General features: G+C 49.0%; 1 protein-coding gene across 1 annotated transcript; it reads left to right on the top strand.

Moving 5' to 3' along the window:
- The first annotated feature begins 1,226 nt into the window (after window positions 1–1,226).
- LOC119238262 (gasdermin-C-like) lies at window positions 1,227–12,341 on the top strand. Its single transcript, XM_037501961.2, has 9 exons — window positions 1,227–1,249; window positions 5,125–5,236; window positions 7,352–7,399; window positions 7,992–8,030; window positions 8,302–8,328; window positions 9,338–9,477; window positions 9,774–9,906; window positions 10,639–10,712; window positions 11,363–12,341. Exons 2-9 carry the CDS (start codon window positions 5,185–5,187, stop codon window positions 11,600–11,602), a joined length of 753 nt encoding a protein of 250 aa, XP_037357858.1. The 5' UTR covers window positions 1,227–1,249; window positions 5,125–5,184; the 3' UTR covers window positions 11,603–12,341.
- The last annotated feature ends 8,758 nt before the right edge of the window (window positions 12,342–21,099 follow it).

Here is a 21,099-nt window from a genome sequence, read left to right as displayed (position 1 = left end):
GGTTCCTACTTCCCCACACACTTCCCTCCCATTATCTTGATAATGAGGATCCCAAACCTGAAGTCATGGTGTTAGGGGGACAGGATGTCCTGAGCAAACTCCATGCAGGCTTTGTGGACTCCACCCCCACGACCCTGGGAACTACAAATCCCATGATCACCAGAGGGAGGGTTGTGAGGACCTGAGGGCGGAGTTAAGCAACTAGGCTCTTGGTTTGAGTATTTAACTGGCCATGTGGCTGGGACATCCTCTTGGCCACATGCTGTGCTCGGTTTTTCACCAGCTATGCGGGTCATTGGGATTCCAGGTCAGCGGAATGGGTAGGAAACATTTACAAATTTATCTCCCTCTTTTTCTCAGATGAGTTATTCATTTCCCATTTCCCCCTCCCTTGTAAATAAACCTCTGATCAACCTTTTTTGTGTGTCTGCAGTTGAGCATGAATACGTCCCCTTTATGGGTGCGGGTGAGGACCCACCGTCAGGCAACCTGTTTTAATCAGGGTTGCTCTGCAACAATAGCAGAAACTGGTGGAAGAATTGGGGCTGGAAGAGAATGTGTTTAGGTCTCAGTTGAGCTTAGAGCTAAAGAAATAAGCGAGCAAGAGCAGAGGGTAGTGGCCCAGATGAAGGATTGTCTTGCTGCAGGGCACAGATGGGAGGCCTCAGGGTTAGTGGGGAGGCAGTGGTGACAGCCTGGTTAACCTGGAGGAAGGTGAAATAAAATAAGCCTTGGAAGGAAGATGTCAGAAGATGGAGCACCTAGAGATGCTCTAATGGGCTTGAGTGTCCCTGAAAGGACCATGGGAGATCCCAGCCTGGATGCTCAGTGGCCTCCCTGTAGGGTAAGGTAAAAGCATCAGGCTTTTCTGCCCTCCCATTAGGATAGATGATGAATCCCTGTGGTCCCGAATGCATGCCTGATGGAGGGCACCTGGAGTAGGGTGTGGGCCTAGGTAGATGGGATTCACTTGGGTGAAGATTGGGCTTTTAAGGGCGGCGTCACAGGGCTGCCAACAGAAGCAGAGAAGAGAGAATGAACGGGAGAGGAGAGAAGCGGAGACCACCAGAGAATGCCAGAGAGCCCAGAATGAGTGAAGATTTGCTGGGGGCTGGGAGGTACACCTTGCCAGCAGTGTGGGACCTTGGGTAGACTCAGGGCTGACTCACATCAGAATGGAAATGAAATGCATCTCCAGGGCTTCAATCCTCTCATCCCCACCTCCCTCCAAAGCTCTGTCTTCAGTCAGGTGAGTGAGCCCACCTGCAAGGACATTACTCCATGACACCCTCCTGCGCTGGCCATGACAATCACCCAGCACCCCTGCTTCCTCGTGCCTTGTGCCTGCTGAGGCAGCTCCACGTTCCCCCTGACGTGGCTCCCGGCGTGGCGGTCACACCCCTGAGGACAGTTCTCAGCCCCAGGGCGCAGCTACTCCAGCCTCTCTGGAGAGAGGCCCCGTGCTGGGATCTATAACCTGCCCCCAACCAGACCCTCTAACTCGGGAACATGCAGATGTCTCTGAGAGTGTGACGAGACCACCCTGTGTCCTTTACCCCACCAGAGAACGGGGGCCTCTCCTCTGGCTGTGCATGTTTGAGGCTGTTGTGTGTTCCCGGGTGGCTGGAAGCCATAAGCCAATGTTTTCCTGCCCATTGTGGGCTTGCTTCAGACAATGTAAAGTCTGCACTCTCCCATGTCTTGAAGAGGAGCCCAATCCAGTGTCATCTGAGGAGGCATCGCTTTCTCTCTGATCCTTCTCCTCCTCCCTTATGTCTCCAGGAAACTGTTGGACCCAGAGCCATCATGTCTTCAGAAATGCAGGAGAAATGGGTTGAATCTCTACGTGGTAACCATGATAGTGGAGCTGCTCAACAGAACTGTGCTGGGAGACATTAGCAGTGGGGGTGTTTTTGGAGGTGTCTCTTCCCTTTATAATTCTATCAAGGTACGGGGCCAGAGCTCCCCGAGCACAGCCAGCCCAGCCTTGCTTCCTGGGGCCAGAGCCCGCTCAGCCTCTGCCTCTGGGGGTTAGAAGGTGCAGGTTATTTCCACCCGTCATGTGCAGGGCCTGACTCCCGGCCGGTGACCGCATTCTAACCGCCTCATGCTTGGTGCTTCTCCTTATGGGACCATTCAGTGATGACCAGTAGGAAGTAGATCTGATAGTGATATGTTATGTTTTACGTTTGGAGAGTGCTGGATCCTGGTGAATCTGAAGGTGGAGTTGCTCTACTGTACCCATGTTCAGTTTCATGCTGGAAGAAATGAGGCCCACCATCTCCAAACCGCAGTGGTTAAAGTTGCTACATGTTGTGATATCCTGATTGAAAAGACTTAAGGAATGTGACTTATATATTCAAGCACACATAATATATATAGTGATTCACAACAACCACCTATAATACTTTGACATAGTATTATTAATCAAATAATTTTTGCTTTCTAATGTTATTTTGCAGGCTGTCTGATTTTTGGGTAATTTATGCACACTTACCAGATTTAGAAAGCAAAGAAATAAAACCCCAAGTTGTGAACTGCTTTCCCAAGTTCAGTGATTTTTCCCTGGAGGAGTATGAAGAAACTTCACCCACATCATTAAAAAAAATTTCTTGATTTACCATTGGTTTACAAATTGTATCAATTCCAGGAGGATCTCTTATTTCAATGTGGGTAGATGCCCCACAGCGCCCACCACCAATGTTCTAGTGCCATCCCACTATCAAATTGACCTCCTCTACCTTTTCCTCCTATGTCCTCCACCCGCGATCCTCCTTATCCACCATATTTTTAAGAGTTATTTTTAATTGTGTATTGTTATATTTGCTTTGGTTGTTTCTATCCTTTATATGAGAAAAACTATTTGGTAATTGTTTTTTCCTCTATGACTGACTTGCTTAGGACAATCACCTTGAGTTGCACCCATGTTGCAATAAAACACAAGTTTTCATCTTTTTGAACTGAGTGTGTCTACTACAACTTCCTAATCCACTCATCCATCAGTGGTCATTTAGGTGGTTTCTGTGACTTCATCATTATTAGTAATGCTGCTGTGAACATAGGGGTGCACAAAAATTTTATATTAGTGCTTTCATATGCTTTGGATAAATGGCTCGGAGTGGTATTTCTGGTCCTTCTGGGGTTTTTTTTTTTTTCTTTAGTGAATCTCCATACCATTTTCAATAGAGGCTGCACCAATTTACATTCCCACCAATGCTGTCTAAGTTTCCTTTTTTTCTGTCCCCTTGCCAACATTTGATGTTTCCATTTTTTTGATATAAGATTTTCTCTCAGGTGTGGGATGATATCTCATTATGGTTTTGATTCATGTTTGATTCATATTTCTCCCATAATAGATGAAATTAACCATTTTTTCATGTGCCTGATGACCAACTGTGTGTCTTCTTTAAAGAATTATCCATTCAAATCACCTGCTCATTTTTTTATTATGTTTTTTTGTTGTTGAGTTGTCTGAGGTCTTTACATATTTTGGAAATGAACACTTTGTGGATGTATGATGTCAAATACCTTCTCCCAGTCAGTATATTGCGTTTTTGTTTTTACAGTCACTTCTTTTCTTTTTAGGTTTTTTTTTTTATATTCCCCATACAATTGTACCCCCCTTATTTTGACCCCAATCCCTCCTCTCCCTACGATCCCCATAGTGTGTCTCTGGTTTCCAGTTGCTTGTTGATTTTCATTTTTATTTTATTATAATTAGTCTTTTTCCTGGTCCCTTATTCAGGTTTTCTAGATTCCTGCTATGAGTGAGACTATCTAATGTTTTTCTTTCTCTTTCTGGCTCATTTCACTGAGCATGATCCCTTCCAGCTCCATCCATGTTGCTGCAAATTCCATATTCCACTATGGAAAGCTGTGTGGAGATTCCTCAACCTGCTAAAGATGGAGCTTCCATATGATCCAGCAATTCCACTCCTAGGTATTTACCCAAAGGACACAGAATCATTAATTCAAAAGGGCACTTGTACCCCTACGTTTATAGCAGCACTATTTACAATAGCTAAGCTTTGGAAACAGCCCAAATGCCCAAAAACAGATGACTGGATCAAGAAGATGTTGTACATATACACAATGGAATATTACTCAGATATCTCATAAAGCATTCCTTATTTTATCTTATATCTTTAAAATTGCAGAATCTAAATCTTTCAATAAAGAATGTATCCATGTATCCAAGAGTATTTTAAGATTGATAATGGGTATATGATACCCTGTCCCAAACCATTAGATCACCTCATTCAATGCTGTAATTCTTTGGAAACATTCCTGTTAGAGTAAGGCAGAAAATAATCATGGGAGAATTGTCTATCAAGTAATCATAGCCCACGTCTCAGAAGAAAATCTATAGTCCAGAAGCAAGTGGGATGGCATAGGCCAAGTGCTCAAAGGAATAAAAAATTGCCAACCAAGTACATTATGTCTAGAAAATAGTCCTTTTTAAAGAAAAATAAGGAATTTTATTTTAAAGGTAAATATATAGAGTGAGATAGAATTCTGTTATACTGAAATACAATGGTGGTCCCTAAATCACCTTTATTTCCGGCATAGAACTAAATGTCAAAAGTTTAGTGGTGAATAATATTCCATTGTCTGGACACACCAGTGTTTATCATTCACCTTTGTTCCAAGTTTTGGCACTTCTGAATAAAGCTGACTATAGACACCCATGTGGTGGTTTTTGTAAGACAAATTTTCAATGCCTTTTTAGTAAATAATAAAGAACATGATAGGTTTTAAATGTGAGAATAATGATTACTTTTTAAGGAATCGCCACACTGTCCTCCAAAGTGGATGCACCATTTTGCATTCTGACCAGCAATGAATGGGGTTTTACCTTGACCATTGTTCACAAGGAGGTTTTTGCTCTGGTACATTGTGATCTTCTTCCCCTACTGTTTGGTCTCTCCAATTCTGGGGACAATGGGATCCTCTGCAATGTGAGCTACTCTCCTGACAGATCTAAGAACAGTTGTTGGTGATTTTCCTTCCTTAGGATTTTCCTTGTTTTTAGGGTAGATGATGACTTCCAGCCTCCTTTCCAGATCTTCTTGACTTTAAAATCCAGGTGTATATTTGACCTTGTTCCTGGGCTTCTGCCCCCAGGGTGAAGGAAAAGGCAAGTACCAAAAGCAGAGCAATCTGGTGCTGAGTCTACAGAAGGGCATGGTGATGGCCTACAAGAAGAAGCTGCTGGTTTTTAAGAATGATGGTTGGGGTAAGTAGAAGTTGAGGGATGCACATGTTCCAAGGGGTGGGGTGTGTTTCTGCTGGAAAGAGAAATGGAGGAAAAGAGCATCAACATGAAACGTGACTTCGCTGCCTGTCAGCACCCTTTACCAACTGTCTGGAGCACACACATTGGGTCCCCTTCAAGGATGGCCTGATGAACTGTTGTTGCAGGGAGACTGAGACGGTGTGAAGAATGAAAAACGGGTGCTCAGCATGGGGTTGTGGTTAGCACTGGGCAAACGTGACCCTTGTGCAGACCATCTCTGTTCCCTCAAGGGCCTTTTTCTTAGCAGCTCACTGGGGAGCCCCAGGATCTTCCCTCTATGGGGTTACCCACAGCCCCCAAGTGAAAGCCTGCAAGACATCAGCACAGTCACAGGCGTTGTAGAACACAGCCACAACCACCCAGGCAGGATTTTACCAGAATCTCTTCCTCCTTCATTAGCCTGAATGGAGAGTCCCCAACACACTCACTTGGGTTCCAACCCACATGTGTGAACCGTTTCCATCAAAAAGCAAGTGTGTAAACTGGGTGACATGAAGCTGCAAACCCACCAGCTCCCATTCCTTGGGCTCTCCATTCCCTCATGTAGGTCCCGTCTTCAGGTCAGCCTGATGCAGCGGGGGGCAGATTCCTCGGAGATGAGGGGGTGCCCTCCCCCCACTGCGCCCCCCACTCCCCTCTAGAGAATCCTGATTGCAGCATCTGGTCAGGGTCAGGTCCTGCTGTCAATTCCTCCTGTCAGTGACATTGGATAGAAAGGGGTTGAACTGTCTGGTCTTGCAGGGTCAGTGACTTTTGCTTCTGGGGAAAGTCCAGCCCTCCCCAGAGCAAGGCCCTCCTGAGGGCTAGAGAGGAGGATGGTGTCCCCAGTTTAGGGGAGGTCAGAGACCCCTGCAGAGGCAGCAGGAGATGATTGTGCTTTATGTTCATGGCGTATTACAAAGTGCCTTATCTTCAGGGAGGGAGGAGGGAGAAGTACAATTATGCAGCATGTTTTGCAAGTGTGGGGAATGAGCTGAGAGAAGCTAAAGGCCCCCACAGCAGGGCTGCAGCACGGACAGCCCACGAGGGGGCGGGGCCAGCTGCTGTTGCACAGCTTCATGCTGATGAGCAAGGGAAGGAGCCTTTACCATGCACAGGGGAGGTGGACACCGGCTCACTGATCTGATTTCATCCCTACAAGAAATCAGAGAGGAAAATAAAGTGCAGCCAGTTCAGTGATTTGCAAATATTTGCTGTGTGACTGTGGAGAACATCAGACTCTCTGGGGCCGTCTTCTCTCTAACTCGGAAATGAGACCTGCTCTGCAGAGTGGGGGGAGTTAGAGAGGAGTGTCTGGCACAGAGTGGTCTCTGCTCCCAGCCACCTGCATCCTCCCCAGGACCTAATCCCTCTCAGGGCTCTGCTTTCTCACAGCTCCTCACCCAAGAGCGCTCGAGTTATCCCTCCTCCTGCCAACCAATTCCCCTCACGGCCAAGTCCGTAAAGAATCTCCACACTCTGTGTCCTCCCCTCCCGGCCTCGCTGCCTCCACCGGCTACAGTTCACCCCAGATATCACATCTTGGGAAGGGCCTGCTTGGACGCTCCTCTCCCTGGAAGGGGTGACGTGATCTCTGGGCTCCTTTCCCGGGCTGTCTCTGTTCTGTCTCTTTCCATGGCTCTGTCTTTTGTGATCACTTACTCTTTGGTGGAGCCAAGTCTCAGCCTCTAGACATTTCTCTGTGTGGGCCTTGAAACCACCTGGGAAGCTGGCAGGGTAGGGGGAGGGTAGGAGGGAGGAACTCAGGACAGAGGGACCAGGCAGAGGGGGCAGCCCTGAAAGTGGTTGTGGGGAGCAGACCCTCCCCCTACAGGCAGGTCTCTGGTGAAGCAAGTGGAACCCATGGATGCAGATCCCAGGGTCTTCTCAGCGTCAGACCCAGAAGGTCCAGAGTGAGGTCAGGGGCTCTGAGTTGTGAGTAGCACCCCAGTGCCTCTGATCAGGGGTGCCCAGTTCCTTTGGGAAGAGCTGCCATGCTGCCTGCAGGAGCATTGCTGGGCTGCGGGTGGGGGTGGGGAAGCCTCCAGCAGGGTGACCTGGATCTTCTCCTTTCAGATGTCCTCGATGACTCAGATGGTAAACTGAAAACCTTTCCAGAAGAAGGTGAGTTCCCAACTAGGTATGTTTGACTTGACCTTGACCCTGTGCGCCCAGAGATAATCAGGGTGCTCACCAGAGCCTCAGGGGCTCAGTCCTCTCCCCTCAGTAAACCAGCCCCTCCTGCACAGCCTGCCAGCTCCCTTATTTTCACTAGCAGGACCCTGGAAAACACATACAAAATGAACTTTTTCTGCTTACCAGTGAGATGTCACCTGTGTGTGTGCGAGTGTGTGTGTGTGTTGAGTGAGCCCTTCTTTTTCATCTTTCCAGTGAATGTTAGTGATCGGTCATTAGGTAAGTTATTTTTTAAAAAGATTTTATTTATTGATGCATACAAGAACTGGGGTACAGGCCAGAGGTGTGGGGTTAGTTGTTTTTGTGCCAGGAGAGTGGTATCTGATCCCCAGGACTCAACTGTGCACAACAGAACCCCCACATCTTGCAGTGGCCTCCTTCCCAGGGCTCTGGGATCTGGTCCCCTGGGGGATGGGCAGCAGCAGGTAGAGAGGAGGGGTGGGGAAGCAGGGGCAGAAGAGCAGAAAAACCTAGTATCTGTGAACTAATTCTTGAGCTGGGAATTTAATTTCTCTTCTAGAAATAAAATATCATCCTATTTGTCCCATCCCCACAATAGGTGAGTGTGTGGTGGGGTTGGGGGAGGAATCCTTCCTGCCACCATCAGCTGCGCCCGGCAGCTGTTCCTGCCTTTGGCACCACTGCCCTGGGCCTGGCCCAGCACCCTGTCCAGGGGGCTCCTGGGGCTGAGGGTGTGGAGGGTGGGCCTGATGGGGCAGGAAGAGGTGTAGCAGGAGGGAGGTGTGGTCAGAGGGAGCGCAAACCCTCCACAGTGTCTCAAAAGCAAATTTGAGAATGCATGAGACATGATGGTTTATTTCTCTTTCCAGGAGGCATAGAGGATCCCTTCGGACAAAGTAAGTGTTTATCAAGAGGGAACCTGGGCTTCTGGGTGGAAACTGACAGGCTGACACCCCTGGAGCTTCCTGCCACTTGGACCACTGAATTCTCCATGTACACTTTGTCACATCCCTCATCTGTTCATCTATCCTCTGTGCATCCACACTCAGTCCCGCCACACTGATGAGGCTGTGTCGGAAAACAGGCACCGATCTGGGCACCAGGGTCTTGTGGGTTCGGACCCTCAGGTGCTCTGGGAGAGGTTAATTCCTTATAGACTCAGAAGACACAGACGCAAGTGTGATCTGTAGGGTGCGGTGTGTGCTGGTGCTGCTGCATGTGCTTCACATACTTGACACCCCAGTGATTGTCACCACAGCCTCGTTTTTTCAGTTTTTTAATTTTTTAAAGCTTATTTATGCATGCAAGAACTGGGGTTGAGGCCAGAGGTGTGTGTGTGTGGGGTGGGGTGAGTGGATTCACCAGAGGCAGAGCGGGGAGCAGAACAGACAGATCTGCTGAAATACACTGCTGAGGGGAGCAGCAGGCGAGTCAGGAACGGTCTGCTGTGCCATGTGGTAGCTCCCTAGCCAGCCAGGGATGGAACTGCTGCTGCAGAGTCTGTGGACAGCTTCACAGTGCTGTGTTTTACCCCTTGCACCACAGCCTCATTTTAGATGTGGAAACCGAGTCCAGAGCAGGGAAGACTCTCATCTCTACAGCCCAAGGCTGGAATCCCCATCATTCCAGAAAGACCTCATAAAGGAGTTCCTGCACATTTCTTACATATCCCAAGACACCTTTAAGATTCTCCATCTCTGCTCCCAGGGTCTGCCCCCTCATTTCATCTGTATCCTCATCTTTCTAGCCTAGTTTGACACCTCTACCCTGGAGCTCCAACACGTCACCCACAGAGATGCTTTTTGTAGCAGCTTGAAAACAGATGAGTTTCGCTCATATCAATGGGGACAGGATTATCCCGGGAATGTTCTAACCTGAGAGTTATTTCCATGTCCTGGATGACAGATTTCGAGCGCATGACAGAAGAGGTTTCCAGCAGAGTGAGGAAAGTGGCTTCGCTGTCAAGGAAGATTCAGGGCATCATATTTGTTAATATCCAACCTATGCTGGGGGACCGACAGGCTCTGCAGGACCTCATGGACATGGTGAGGGGGCACCACAGCTGTCTGGGGCTGATCAAACCTGCAAATGGTGTGTGTTTAGGAGATATGGCTGCCCAGAAGGAGAAAGAGGGCAGGAGACTGGGAGTAATAGTAGGGGAATGAGAGGGCCAGGGTTATGCTGCCCACATGGTGCAGGTTCTTGGTATCACTTGGAGGGGGGTAGAGAAAGACATTAACCCAATTTTTGGTTAATAACTTATAGATCATAACTTATAGGCAAAATCATATGACAATATCATCTTCATCATCATCATCATTATCCTCCTTGCCTTTTGCAGCTTGGCCAGGAGAAGCCCTTGGGTCATTTGAATGGCCCTGGTGCCACCATCCTGGATGAGCTGGCAAGGATCCCAGAAGATCCACATGTTGACGCAGTGGAACTCATCCTTTACCTGCTTGAAGCCATAATGGGTGAGAGCGATTTAAGGGGCTGTCGGAGAGCCTCAGGGTTGGTGCCCAGAACCCCACAAAGGACATTGTTAGCTGCCCCCTCTCCAAAGCACTTTGATGAATATGGTTTTCATCCTCACAGTGGTCCCCACTCAGAGGGGCCCATGAGGTAAACTAGTCATGTAACATGAAACTTGACCTAGACAGACCAGCCCAAGTTCATCCCTTTCTCATTGGGGTGGGGGGGTTCAGCCTCCAGCCTCAGAATCCCACCCTCGGGACTATGTGCTGTAGCACCTTGGAGACCATCCCCAAGGCAGAAGGAAGACTCAGAGGACAGGAACTTGCACTAATAGAAACTTAGTAGGTTTTATATTTCTGTCTAGAGTTCTTCTGGGTTTTTTTTCTTTAAATACATTTTTAGAAGATTTTATTTATTTATGCAAACAAGGCTTGGGTGCAGGCAGAAGTGTGGGGAAGGGGCTGAGAAGATTCACCAGAGACAGAGTGGGGAGCAGAACAGGTGGATCTACTGAAATACACTGCTGAGGGGAGCAGCGGGCGAGACAGGAGAGATCTGCTGTGCCATGTGAGTCAGCTCCCTGAATGGGGATCAAACTTGTGCCATGGTGGTGATAACCCTGAGACTTAACTCCTAGGCCAACAGGGGGCCCCCCTCATGGGGTTTCCTAGGTTACCCTGTTGTGGGGTATTTGACTCCTCACTCTTTTCCCAAACACCCTCTGTCCCCAGTGCTGAGTGACACCCAACATGCTCTGCTGGCCCAGTCCATGGAGAAGAGGATCCTGCTCCATCAGCTGGAGCTGGTGAGAAATCCACTGGGCCAGTATCCAGGGGGAGGGGGCGGGAGAAGGAGAGAAGAGTGACTCTAGGAAAGAGAGATGATGCAGTTTCTGCTGGGAGGGAAGATCCCATCCCAGTGTGGCCCCTGGGAAATCCTGCTCATGTCCTTCTGGAGAGCAGTCAGAGTGGGTGCGCGGGTCTCAGTTTCCATGGTAACCACTGCAGAGGCCCTCAGAGTTCTAAAATAGTCAAACAGGGATACAGGTTTAGGAGCTCAGGGCTCTGAGGAATACCTCCACTTGACTCATATAGTTCCCATTTAAATTGCTTTTTCTGCATGTATGTATGTATGAGTCCATTGGAGTGTGTAGAGTTATACATACACATTCACACACTGCACACATGTACACACACACCTACAATTCCTAATACCTTTGTTGTATAACATGTTAGTCTCACCAGTTAGCAACCCAGGAACCAATGATCAGTAATTTCCAGTAACATGTGTGCAAGATCACAGTGAGCAGAAGAAGGGACCAGGATGGAGTCCTGTCCCCATAACCAGAACTTTCTTTCCTCCATCACCCTGTGTCAGTCCTCAATGTTGGGACAGAAGTTTTCCTCTTCTCTACTCAAAGACTGACCCGTGGACTCTTTATACCATTACTTCTAGGTACGGAGCATCCTGGAGCCCAACTTCAAGTACCCCCAGGGCATTCCCTTCACCCTCTACCCTGAGCTCCTCACCCCCCTGCAGGATGAGGGTATGGCCATCACCTATGGGCTGCTGCAGGAGTTTGGGCTGAGGATGGAGCCGAATAACCCCAGGTCCACCTGGGATCTGGGAGCCAAGGAGCCCCTGTCTGCCCTGTATGCGTCCCTGTGTCTGCTGCAGCACTTGACAGAGGCCTGAGTACCTTTGGGGTGTAGCAAGTCCAGGGAGGTCAGCCCCACCCATCTGTGCATGGTGTCCTTGTGGGCTCAGGGTGTTTTGGCCCCGCCTCTCTGCCTTTCACGGTGGGACCAACAGGGACATGAGGGAACATTTTGGGGTGATGGAAAATCTGTCTTGCTCAGAATTCATTATTGGTCAAAACTCACCATAGTATCCTGAGGAATGGAGCGTTTCATTGCAAGTAAATTTTACTTTGAAACAGTGTAAACTGATGTTGAGTTTTAGTGAATGTGAATTGTGAAGTGGTTCCAGTGAATTGTGTTGATATCTATAACTTACTTTGAAATGCATCAAAAAATCAGGTGTAGGGGTCTCCCTGGTAGGCTAGGGGTTAAGTCTCAGCGCCATCACCTCTGTGGCCTGAGTTTGATGCCTGGCCAGGGAGGTAACCCACATGGCTCCCCAGAGCTCTCCTGTCTCCCCTCAGCAGTGCATTTCAGTAGATCTGCCTATTCTGCTCCCCACTCTGTCTCTGGTGAATATTCTCACCCCTTCACACCCCTGGTCTACAACCCATTTTCCTTTGCACAAATAAATAAATATTTAAAAAAAATCACATCTATTGATTCATGTAGGAAGAGATCTGTGACCAGGAAATGTGGAACGTGTTGAAGATACGGGACATGGCTGTAAGATAGACTAGAATTCTCTTTTATTCTTGAAATATTTCATAAGCCATAAATTGTTTTGAATAAAAACTGACCCCTTAAGTTGTGTTAAAAAGTAAATATACATATAAAGGAATGAGATGAGTGTATGTTATGAGTGTATGTGCACACGGGTATCGTGTATATATGTTCACGTCTATGAATATATGTAAACATACATAAAGATACAGATACACTCCTGCTATGAATGTATCTATGCATGTACATGCATCAACACAGAAGTGGAGACATGTGTGTATGTGTCATGTGTATGTGTGTGTGTGTGTGTATCATTGAGCACTTACACAATTACTAATGTTACCTTAAAGAATAGTGTCCCGATCCCTCCAGATCTCTGAAAAGCCTATTTGCTTCTTTTGTGTGACCCGCAGGCTCCTTGTCTCTTTTCTAATTCTCCTCCCCACCTCAGCTGCCACCAGGAAGTCCACCTGGACTCCTTCCTCTCCCTAACCCCACCTGCTCCTCAGGTGAACCAGTTGCCTCAGGGGCCCTGATAACTGCTGGCTCCTCCACCAGTCTCCTCTTCAGGTCCCCTCCGAGGCTGGGGTCTGGAATTGCAGCAGCCACGGGGCTTAGTGTAGCCCCTCCAGTCCCTCAGGGGCTCGCACAATCACTGGCCCCCCCTCCATGTGCCAGCAAGGAGAGGAGCTCCCATGAGTTCACCCCGGCTTCTCCACCCTCCCCACTGCTCCTGCCTGTCCCCATTCTCAGTGTTGATTTCCTCCCCACTGGCAAAGGTGAGGGACCAGGGCTTCTCCCATTGGCCTCTCACTCTCTCTGCTGTTCACCAAGACCTTATTATTGGTGAATCACCAAGGACTGTGACCGTGTCCCCACGTGGTTTACTGCCCGTTCTTTATTCAGGCGGACCCTGTGCTGACACCAGTCGTTGTATTATTTCATCTGTGGATGACCGAGTTCTGTGCCCCATCAATTTTCTCAGGAGGCTCTTCCCTGAGCGCCTTCACCCTAGAGAATCACGGCCTCTTGTCTTTACAGGGACACACACCTTGGGGCGAGGTGACTTTCTTAGGTAGCGCCTTCTCTTCCTCAGTCTTCTGTGACATGCAAACATGTCCAGGTGCTGATGGGTGCCTTGAAAGACCAAGTCACTCAAGTGTTCTTCCTTCTTTAAATGAATTTCCCTTTGCAAATGCCTGCCTAGAGAGTTCTTTCTATACCTTTGATATCACACACTTTTCCCAAGCTGTGCCTGTGCGTCAACATGGGCAGTGACTTTTCCTGGGACACCATGTTTTGAGCTGTGAGCCGGTGCTTTCATTTCAAGAAAAATCCTCACCTAAGAGAACGTGTTCTGGATTCTATTTTCCATCCTCTCCGTATCGCACCTGCTTTTCTTCATGTTGGGTCTTCCATATGTCTGTTTCATCTTGTCCCATGTCTACACCTTTGCTTTTTCATAATCTTTCTGAGTCATCACAGGTCTTGTTCAGCTCTCAGTGATCATTACTCAGTTTAGAGGTTGGGTTGTTTGAGCCCCATCTTGTTTCCTCAGCTTTGCAATCTCCCTTCGCCTGTAATTCTATTAGTTCATCTTCCCATTGTTGAAGCGTTGCCATGTGAAGTAATATCTCATAAAATTACCCTAGTCCACAAAACAATGATGATGTACCGTGTTTTTGTCATATCGTGTTGTGCTGTGTGACCTATTCAAATTGGATATTTTATCTCTCCACTTTCCTCTAGTGTGTCTGCGGGAATCTCTGCTGTCTTTTTTTTTTTTTTCCATTTTCCATGTTACTCATTAACAACATGGGCGCTCTGTCCGAGCACTGAATATGAACAAAGACAGTGGTAGGTTTCAGAGAGTTTGTTTTTTGCCCCCCTCGCACAGCACTTTAACTGAGCCCTGTTTTTCTTCCTCTGAAAACTCTGTTGTGACTATTATTATCTTCTGAGCCTAAGGTCACAGCCTAAGGTCACAGATTTGGAGGGTGAAGGGCTAACCTGGGCTCTAAGCCTATTGGTTGGTTGATCCGGACTCCATCCCATCTCGTGATTTTCTAAAATCTTGGACTTTATGTGTGGATTCTCTCCCTTCATCCATCTAGTGCCATTGTCCTTAAACAAGTGACTTCTGATATCAACTCCCTGCACACCCTGGCCCTTTTGTCCAAAACTGTGATGATTACATTGTGGAACCTTAGGCCCATGTGATTTGAAGTCAGGCTACAGCTGGATCACCTCCATTTGTAACAGAAACCTCTTCAGAGCAAATCCTGGGACTCAATGACCTAAACTTTAAACAATCTTTGTTCTCTTTCCCCTCTATTACCTCCTTGTGTTTATTCTTCAACTTGCAATTAATACATTTCTTTTTAAAATATTTTTTTAATGTAATTTTTACATCTCTTTTCATCTTTGCACAGTGTATGCCTTTTCATTTTGGTTATATTCCCCATAGAATTGCATCCCCCCTTATTTTGACTCTAGTACTTCCTTTCTCCCTCCTTTCCTCCCCCCGCATAGTGTGTCTCTGGTTTATAGTTGCTTGTTGATTTTGATTTTTACTTTGTATTGATTAGTCTTTTTCCTGGTCTCTTATTTAGGTTTTCTAAATTCCTGCTATGAGTGAGACCATCCGGTATTTTTCTTTTTCTTTCTGACTTTTTCGCTGAGCATGATCCCTTCCAGCGCCATCCATGTTGCTGCAAATGGCATGAGTTTATATTTTTGATTGCTGAGTAATATTCCATGGTGTATATCTACCACCTCTTCTTGATCCAGTCATCTATTTTGGGCATTGGGCTTGTTTCCATAGCTTAGCTATTGTAAATAGGGCTGCTATAAATATAATACATTTCTTTTCAACAGCATTTCCTGGTACTCATAAAGCTGATTGTGTTACGCCTATTAGAAAAACCTCTTTGCTCCTTGGAGGTTGTGAGTATATCAAAAATAAATAACTCCTGACTGTTGTCTGATCTTGACCCTGAGGACACACTCCCTGCTGAGAGTGTCAAACCCCAATCCCCATGAAGCGTGGACTGCCCTGCCCAACCTCAGACCTGGAAATGTGCAGCTCCCCACTTCACATCCTGCACCCCCTCCCTCCTACCCACTCCCCACTTCACATCCTGCACCCCCTCCCTCCCCGGCCCCCTTATATAATCACAGACTCCTGACACTTGGGGAGCTGGGAGTCAGGTTCCCAGTCGCACCGAGTGCCTTGGTGGCCACCTTGAACCAGCTCCTCTGTGAAAAGACAAATCGTGGCTCTGGGTTTGACCTTCTGGGTGATGAGCCACTGGCCAGTTTGCTTGCTCACAGGCTTCATGACTCCCCACACTAGGGGGAGTGGAGCTGACTGTTTTGGGATCTTCATTGTTGGGGACCTTCATTCAATGTGGGCTCCATGTAGCCAGCCCAGGCTCCCCCAGGCGGTGCTGGCTCCTGTCCTGGCCTCCCCATCACCTGCTTCAGGTCCCTCATCTCCTGATCACACTGCCAGACCCCCCTGCTGAGACTCGGGCCTTGTCTCCTTGCCCTTCCCACCTCTGCAGAGCTGCATGGGGTAGCACAGGTCTTTCCTGGAAGCAACATCTACTGACTCCACAGACAGGAGAGTCAAGTCTCGTTCAAACCACTCCATTAACAGGGAGTAGTTGCAGGTGGATGCCCCTTGACCAGTTGATGCACTGAGGGCACTACAGGTTGTGTGTGTGTGTGTGTGTGTGTGTGTGTGTGTCCAAACATGCATGCGCGCACAGCCTCTCTGAGAGGCTGCATCCCAAATGTCCCAGGCTGGTCTCCAGCTGAGACTCAACATCATGGAAGGGAGAGCCCAAGGACTCTGAGCTGGCTTTCCATGGCTCTCTATTCCCCCGGGTTCGCAGTCACAGATTCTCCCAAGAGGAGTCCATACCCACAGTGTGGGTGTTGAGGTAACCAGGCATTTTGAAGCTAGTGAGAGAGAAACGTAGATAAAGCCTGCATTGTGTTATAAGGCATCGCATCTGTAGTTTTGGTTAAGGCTGTGCCGAAATCTCATGGGCTGCTTTGTGGGGCTGTGGGGTAACTTGGGGAGGGCTCTGCAGCCCTCCAGGGGAGCTGCTAATAGGGGTGGCTTTGGAAGAAACAAAGGCTGTTGGATTTAGGGACATACTTTGTCCAGTGCTGAGGCCCCCTCCCCGTTGGGCACCCTTTCACCCCCTCTCCTGTCTCCCTGTGCCAACATTCCAGTCTGACCAGCTCTGAAGATGACTGAGTGTAGGTGGTGGGTGTGCGTGTCCCAACAGCAGAGGACAGCTCTTCTCTCATGGACAGGTGCTATTTTATTGACAATTCATTTGCAGAGGGTGAGGTGCTTTTGCAATTTGAATGTTCATTCTCCTTTAGATGTGATACTTGAACAAAGGCCCAAAGTGAAACTGGGTGGGGAGTAATTTATGTTGCTGTTTGGAGGAAATTGGGTGGGGAGTCATTATGTCACTGTTGGAAGAAAAGGATCCTGGTAGAGGAATTAGCAGGCTCAGAGACTCTAAAGAATGAACTTCCTGGAATTAGAACAAGTGAAATGAGTGAAGAATTCATCAGAAAATGAGGGTGAGTTGGTGCGGGCCCTTCTAGTCATTATTTTAACCTGGTTCACTTCAAGTGGGGTTGGCAGTTACCTGAGTGGCTTGAGTTCAATCTTCACACAGCACTTCCTGATTCAGTCTGAGTTTCGGAGCTGGGCATATCCATGGGGCCGTCTTGTGACAACACCCTTTGTAGATGCTGACTGTGCCCTCCACAGAGACCAGGATCTGATCATTTCTCATCACCAGCTGTGCTAACACTCTGGCCCCATCCACAGTCAGTTCTTACCTGGATTATTGCAATCTCCTCCTCACTGGACTCTCTAGTATTTTCGTACTGCCTTACTTAGTCTATTGTCAACGCAACAGACATCTCAAAAGATGCAAAAGATTTTACCTTATAACTCTTTCCAATAGCTGCTAATCCTACTTCAGGTTAAAACATCAAAAATACAGCCAGTAGGAGTCGGTACCAATGTGTCCTCAGTTTCTGATGCCAAAACCCTGTTCTTATACCAAAAATTTCATTCTTTACAGTCATTGTACTTGCTGATTCCTCGACCAGGAATCCTTTCCCCCAAGCAGCTACATACATGGTTCTCTACTTGGTTTCAGTTTAAATCATTGTTCCAATGCCACTGCTCAGGGAGGCATCCCTTGTTAAATTGCAAGTTCAGCCATCCCTCTATTGCTACTTGAAGTTGGGCTCCAGGATGCTTCTTACTAGAAGAAATGGTATCATATGGTACAGGTCAGTCTTCTGGTAGGGAAGCGGAAAACTTCTATCCCAACAGTGAGGGGTAATGCAGTGAAATGCAGGAAAGAAAGTTCTGGATACATGGGGACCTGGAGTCCCTCCTGGTCATATCTTGTGCTCAACTAATTGGACACATGTTACTGGAAATCATTGATCTGGGTCCTGAGTGGCTAAGTGGAGATATAACATGACAATGGTGTTTGGGATCATGCGTGTGCATGTACATGTGTGCTGTGTGTGAATGTGTATGTATAATCCTATACACTCCTTTGGACACATATAGACATGCATGGAGTTAAAAAAGGCAATTTAAAAGGAAAGTATGTAAGTAAAGTGGGGGATTACCTGAGTCCTGAGCTCCTCAGGCCTGTATCTCTATTTGACTATTTTAGAACTCTGGGGTGTCTGCAGGAGTTCCCATGGTAACAGGGACACTCACACTCACTGGGCCTGCACTGCAAGAAACAAGAGCTGGGATTTCCCAGGGTGCACACTGGGATGGGGTCTCCCCTCCCAGCAGAAACTGCATCATCTCTCTTTCCTCAGAGTCTGTCTTCTCTCTGCCTACCTGCCCCCAACCCCCATGATGCCTGGACTTCCCAGCCCAACCTGGCTGCTGGGCCCTGGGGATTTCTCACCAGCTCCTACTGATGCACAGGGTCCTCCTATCCATGGCCCAGATCATCAGAGCACATTGGGAGTCACTCAGCGCTGGGGAGGGGTGTTTGGGGAGAGTGAGGGGGAGCAGAATTCCCTCTCCACTTCTCTTCAGGTCCATTCAGCCCCTGGTGTCTGGCATCACACCAGCCACTGGGACTTACTCAAATGCAGCCCTGATCCAGTGCCTCAGGGCTGAGCACAATCACCAGCCCCCTCCACCTGACAGCATATTGGATGTGTGATCTGGGCTCCATCCCATCTCCATTGTTTTAAATTCCTGTATGAAATTCTCACTTCATCCATTAGGAGCTTTTGCTGCTAAGCAAATTCTCCTGAGACCAACTCCCTGTGGCTCCTGGCCCTCCTGTGCAGGCTGTGCTGATTAGATTGTGGGACTTTAGCCCCATGTGATGAGGTAAGGCTGTACCTGGGTCACCTCGATTTGGTAGAAAGATCTCCCTAAGACTAAATATTAGGACTGAAAGCATCAAACTCACACCAACTTTTATTCTCTCCCACACACCCTCCTTGTGATTAATCTTCAACTTGCAACTAGCACACTTCTTCCCCTCTGCAATACCTGGACTTGGTAAACTGATTGTGTTACACCTGTGACAGAAATCCTCTGTGTTGCCAGGAGGTTGTGAGAATATCAGAAACAAGTATCTGCTGACTGTTGCCTGATCTTGACCCTGAGGAGACACTCCCTGCTGTGAGTGTCAAACCCCAATCCCCATCACCTGCTTCAGGTCCCTCATCTCCTGATCACACTGCCAGACCCCCCTGCTGAGACTTGGGCCTCGTCTCCCCTCCTTCCCTCATCACCCCCAGCCCCTTCCTGTGTCCAGAGTCAGTCTCGTCCTCCACGGGCCGTCCCTGCACCTGACTCTGCCCTCGGGAAATGGCCGAGGGTGGCGGCTGCTCCTCACCAGCCGGATCCTCAGGGGACCCACATCTAGTGGGGCTTTGCCCCAGACAGCCCCCCACTGGGGCCCGAGACAGGGGGTGCTGGTCTCCGGCCGGGGCCAGACTTGGCCCTTCCTGACTCTGTCTCCGCCGCGCTGGGCGGCCAGGGCTGGGGAGTTCACAGTGTCCTCGTGACGGTGCAGGTTCCTCGGCGTCCCCTGAGCCGGCTCCGACCCCGGACGCGTCACTGACAATCCCGCTGGACGCTTCCCCTCTAGGGACAGTCTCAGCACAAGGCGGTTTCCTACCCTGGGGACGAGGGACCAGGCCCTGCGTCCTCCTGCTGTCCCTTCTCACCCGTCTCTCCCAGACACTCCCTCAGTGAGTCATGGTCTCTCTCGTTATTTTCCAAGGGGAAATAATCTCCGTTTTTCTGATACTAACCTTCTGGAGTGTGGCTGAACTTATGACAGTGAGGTCAGGGCTGACCTCACTTCTGACACCAGCACAAAAATTTCCCGTGCCGCTCTCCCTGCTGACGCTCTGGTTACAATTTCAGGGACTCCAGTGTCCTCCAAAGTCCAGACATCACGCAGAGTGGAAGGGCTACATGTGTGGTTCAAATTATTTTCTAAAGATATATTTATGCACATAAGAACGGGGGTACAGGTCAGAGGTGCGGGGGTGAGAGGATTCACCAGAGACAGAGCACGAGCAGAACAGGCAGATTGACTGAAACACACTGCTGAGGGGAGCAGCGGGTGAAGCTGGAGAGGTCTGTTGCACCATGTGGGATTCTCGTCTGCCGGCTGGGATAGAACACTTACTGCAGAGGCAGTGGACAGCTTCACAGGGCTGTGCTCAACTGCTTGCACCACCAGGGAGACCCTCAACTTGTTTTTTAACAGCAAAAGCTACAAATCAGAATCAACCAAGGGAGGGGCACACATGGGCGGGGTCTGCCAGGGCCCCCATTCCAGGTGGCCCCCCTCCCCCCACCCCAGAGCTCAGGGTCCTGTCAGTCACAGAGGGTGCCCCCAAGAGGGCCTCAGATGATGGTGCCAGGGGAGCAGTGCATGTGCTTCAGGCTGTTTCCTTCAGTCTCCGCAATGCAAGGTCTAGAAAGTCAAACTCAGTTTTGGAAAATATTCCGTGTGAGGGTGATGTGCTGAAGGTCAGCTGCCATCCTTGTCTTCCAGGGAGGAAATACGGGGTTCCCAGGGGGAGAAGGGAAACATGGGGCTTTTAAGAACATTAGAAGGAGGCAGAATGTAAACAAATGTGCCCAGAAACACTGTCCGGGCGCGTCCTGCCTTCTGGGGGGGCTGCGGGAGATGCCAGGTCGCTCTGGCTGGTTTCTTCCTCCGGACACTGCTGGTCCGGCCGGCACAGGAAGGCCGCGGGGGGAACGGGCCTTGGGGGTGACCCTGCCCCGTGGGCAGATCTTCACGTCTAAAAAGAGACTCAACGTGGCCACTGCGTGCAGGCGCCTGACACAGGCAGGTGAGAACATTCACTCCTGCTGAGCCGATGCCCCTTTGGGCCATTCAGAGGCTCTGCCCGGGGTGCCAGTGCCTGCCCCTCCCTGTGCCTCCTCCTGGGGCTGATTTCTGCTCTTCCTCCCCTGCTGAGCGAGCACCCTAGGGCGTCCTCTTCACCACGTGATAGGAATGGGGGGAAAGTGTGTGTAGAGTCATCCATGTTTCCAAAAACGGCAAAAGGAACATGGATTCTCAGAGCCCGTGCTGTGCAGAAGGGGTGCCCTATGGGGGCCCTTTGCACGCGTCAGTGCCTGCTGTGTAGCCAGGGAACCCCTGTGATGCGTGTTCTCCTGTGAGGACCATCCCAGCAGGAGACCCAGGGGCCTGTGTGAGTGGCAGGAGGAGGTGATGGAGCAACCCCCGCCTTTGGTCTCTGATGATT

The sequence above is a fragment of the Talpa occidentalis genome, unplaced genomic scaffold (assembly GCF_014898055.3).
Source record: "Talpa occidentalis isolate TD23 unplaced genomic scaffold, MPIMG_talOcc4v2.1, whole genome shotgun sequence".
Classification (NCBI taxonomy): Eukaryota; Metazoa; Chordata; class Mammalia; order Eulipotyphla; family Talpidae; genus Talpa; species Talpa occidentalis.
This window is presented reverse-complemented; position numbering and strand designations above follow the sequence as displayed.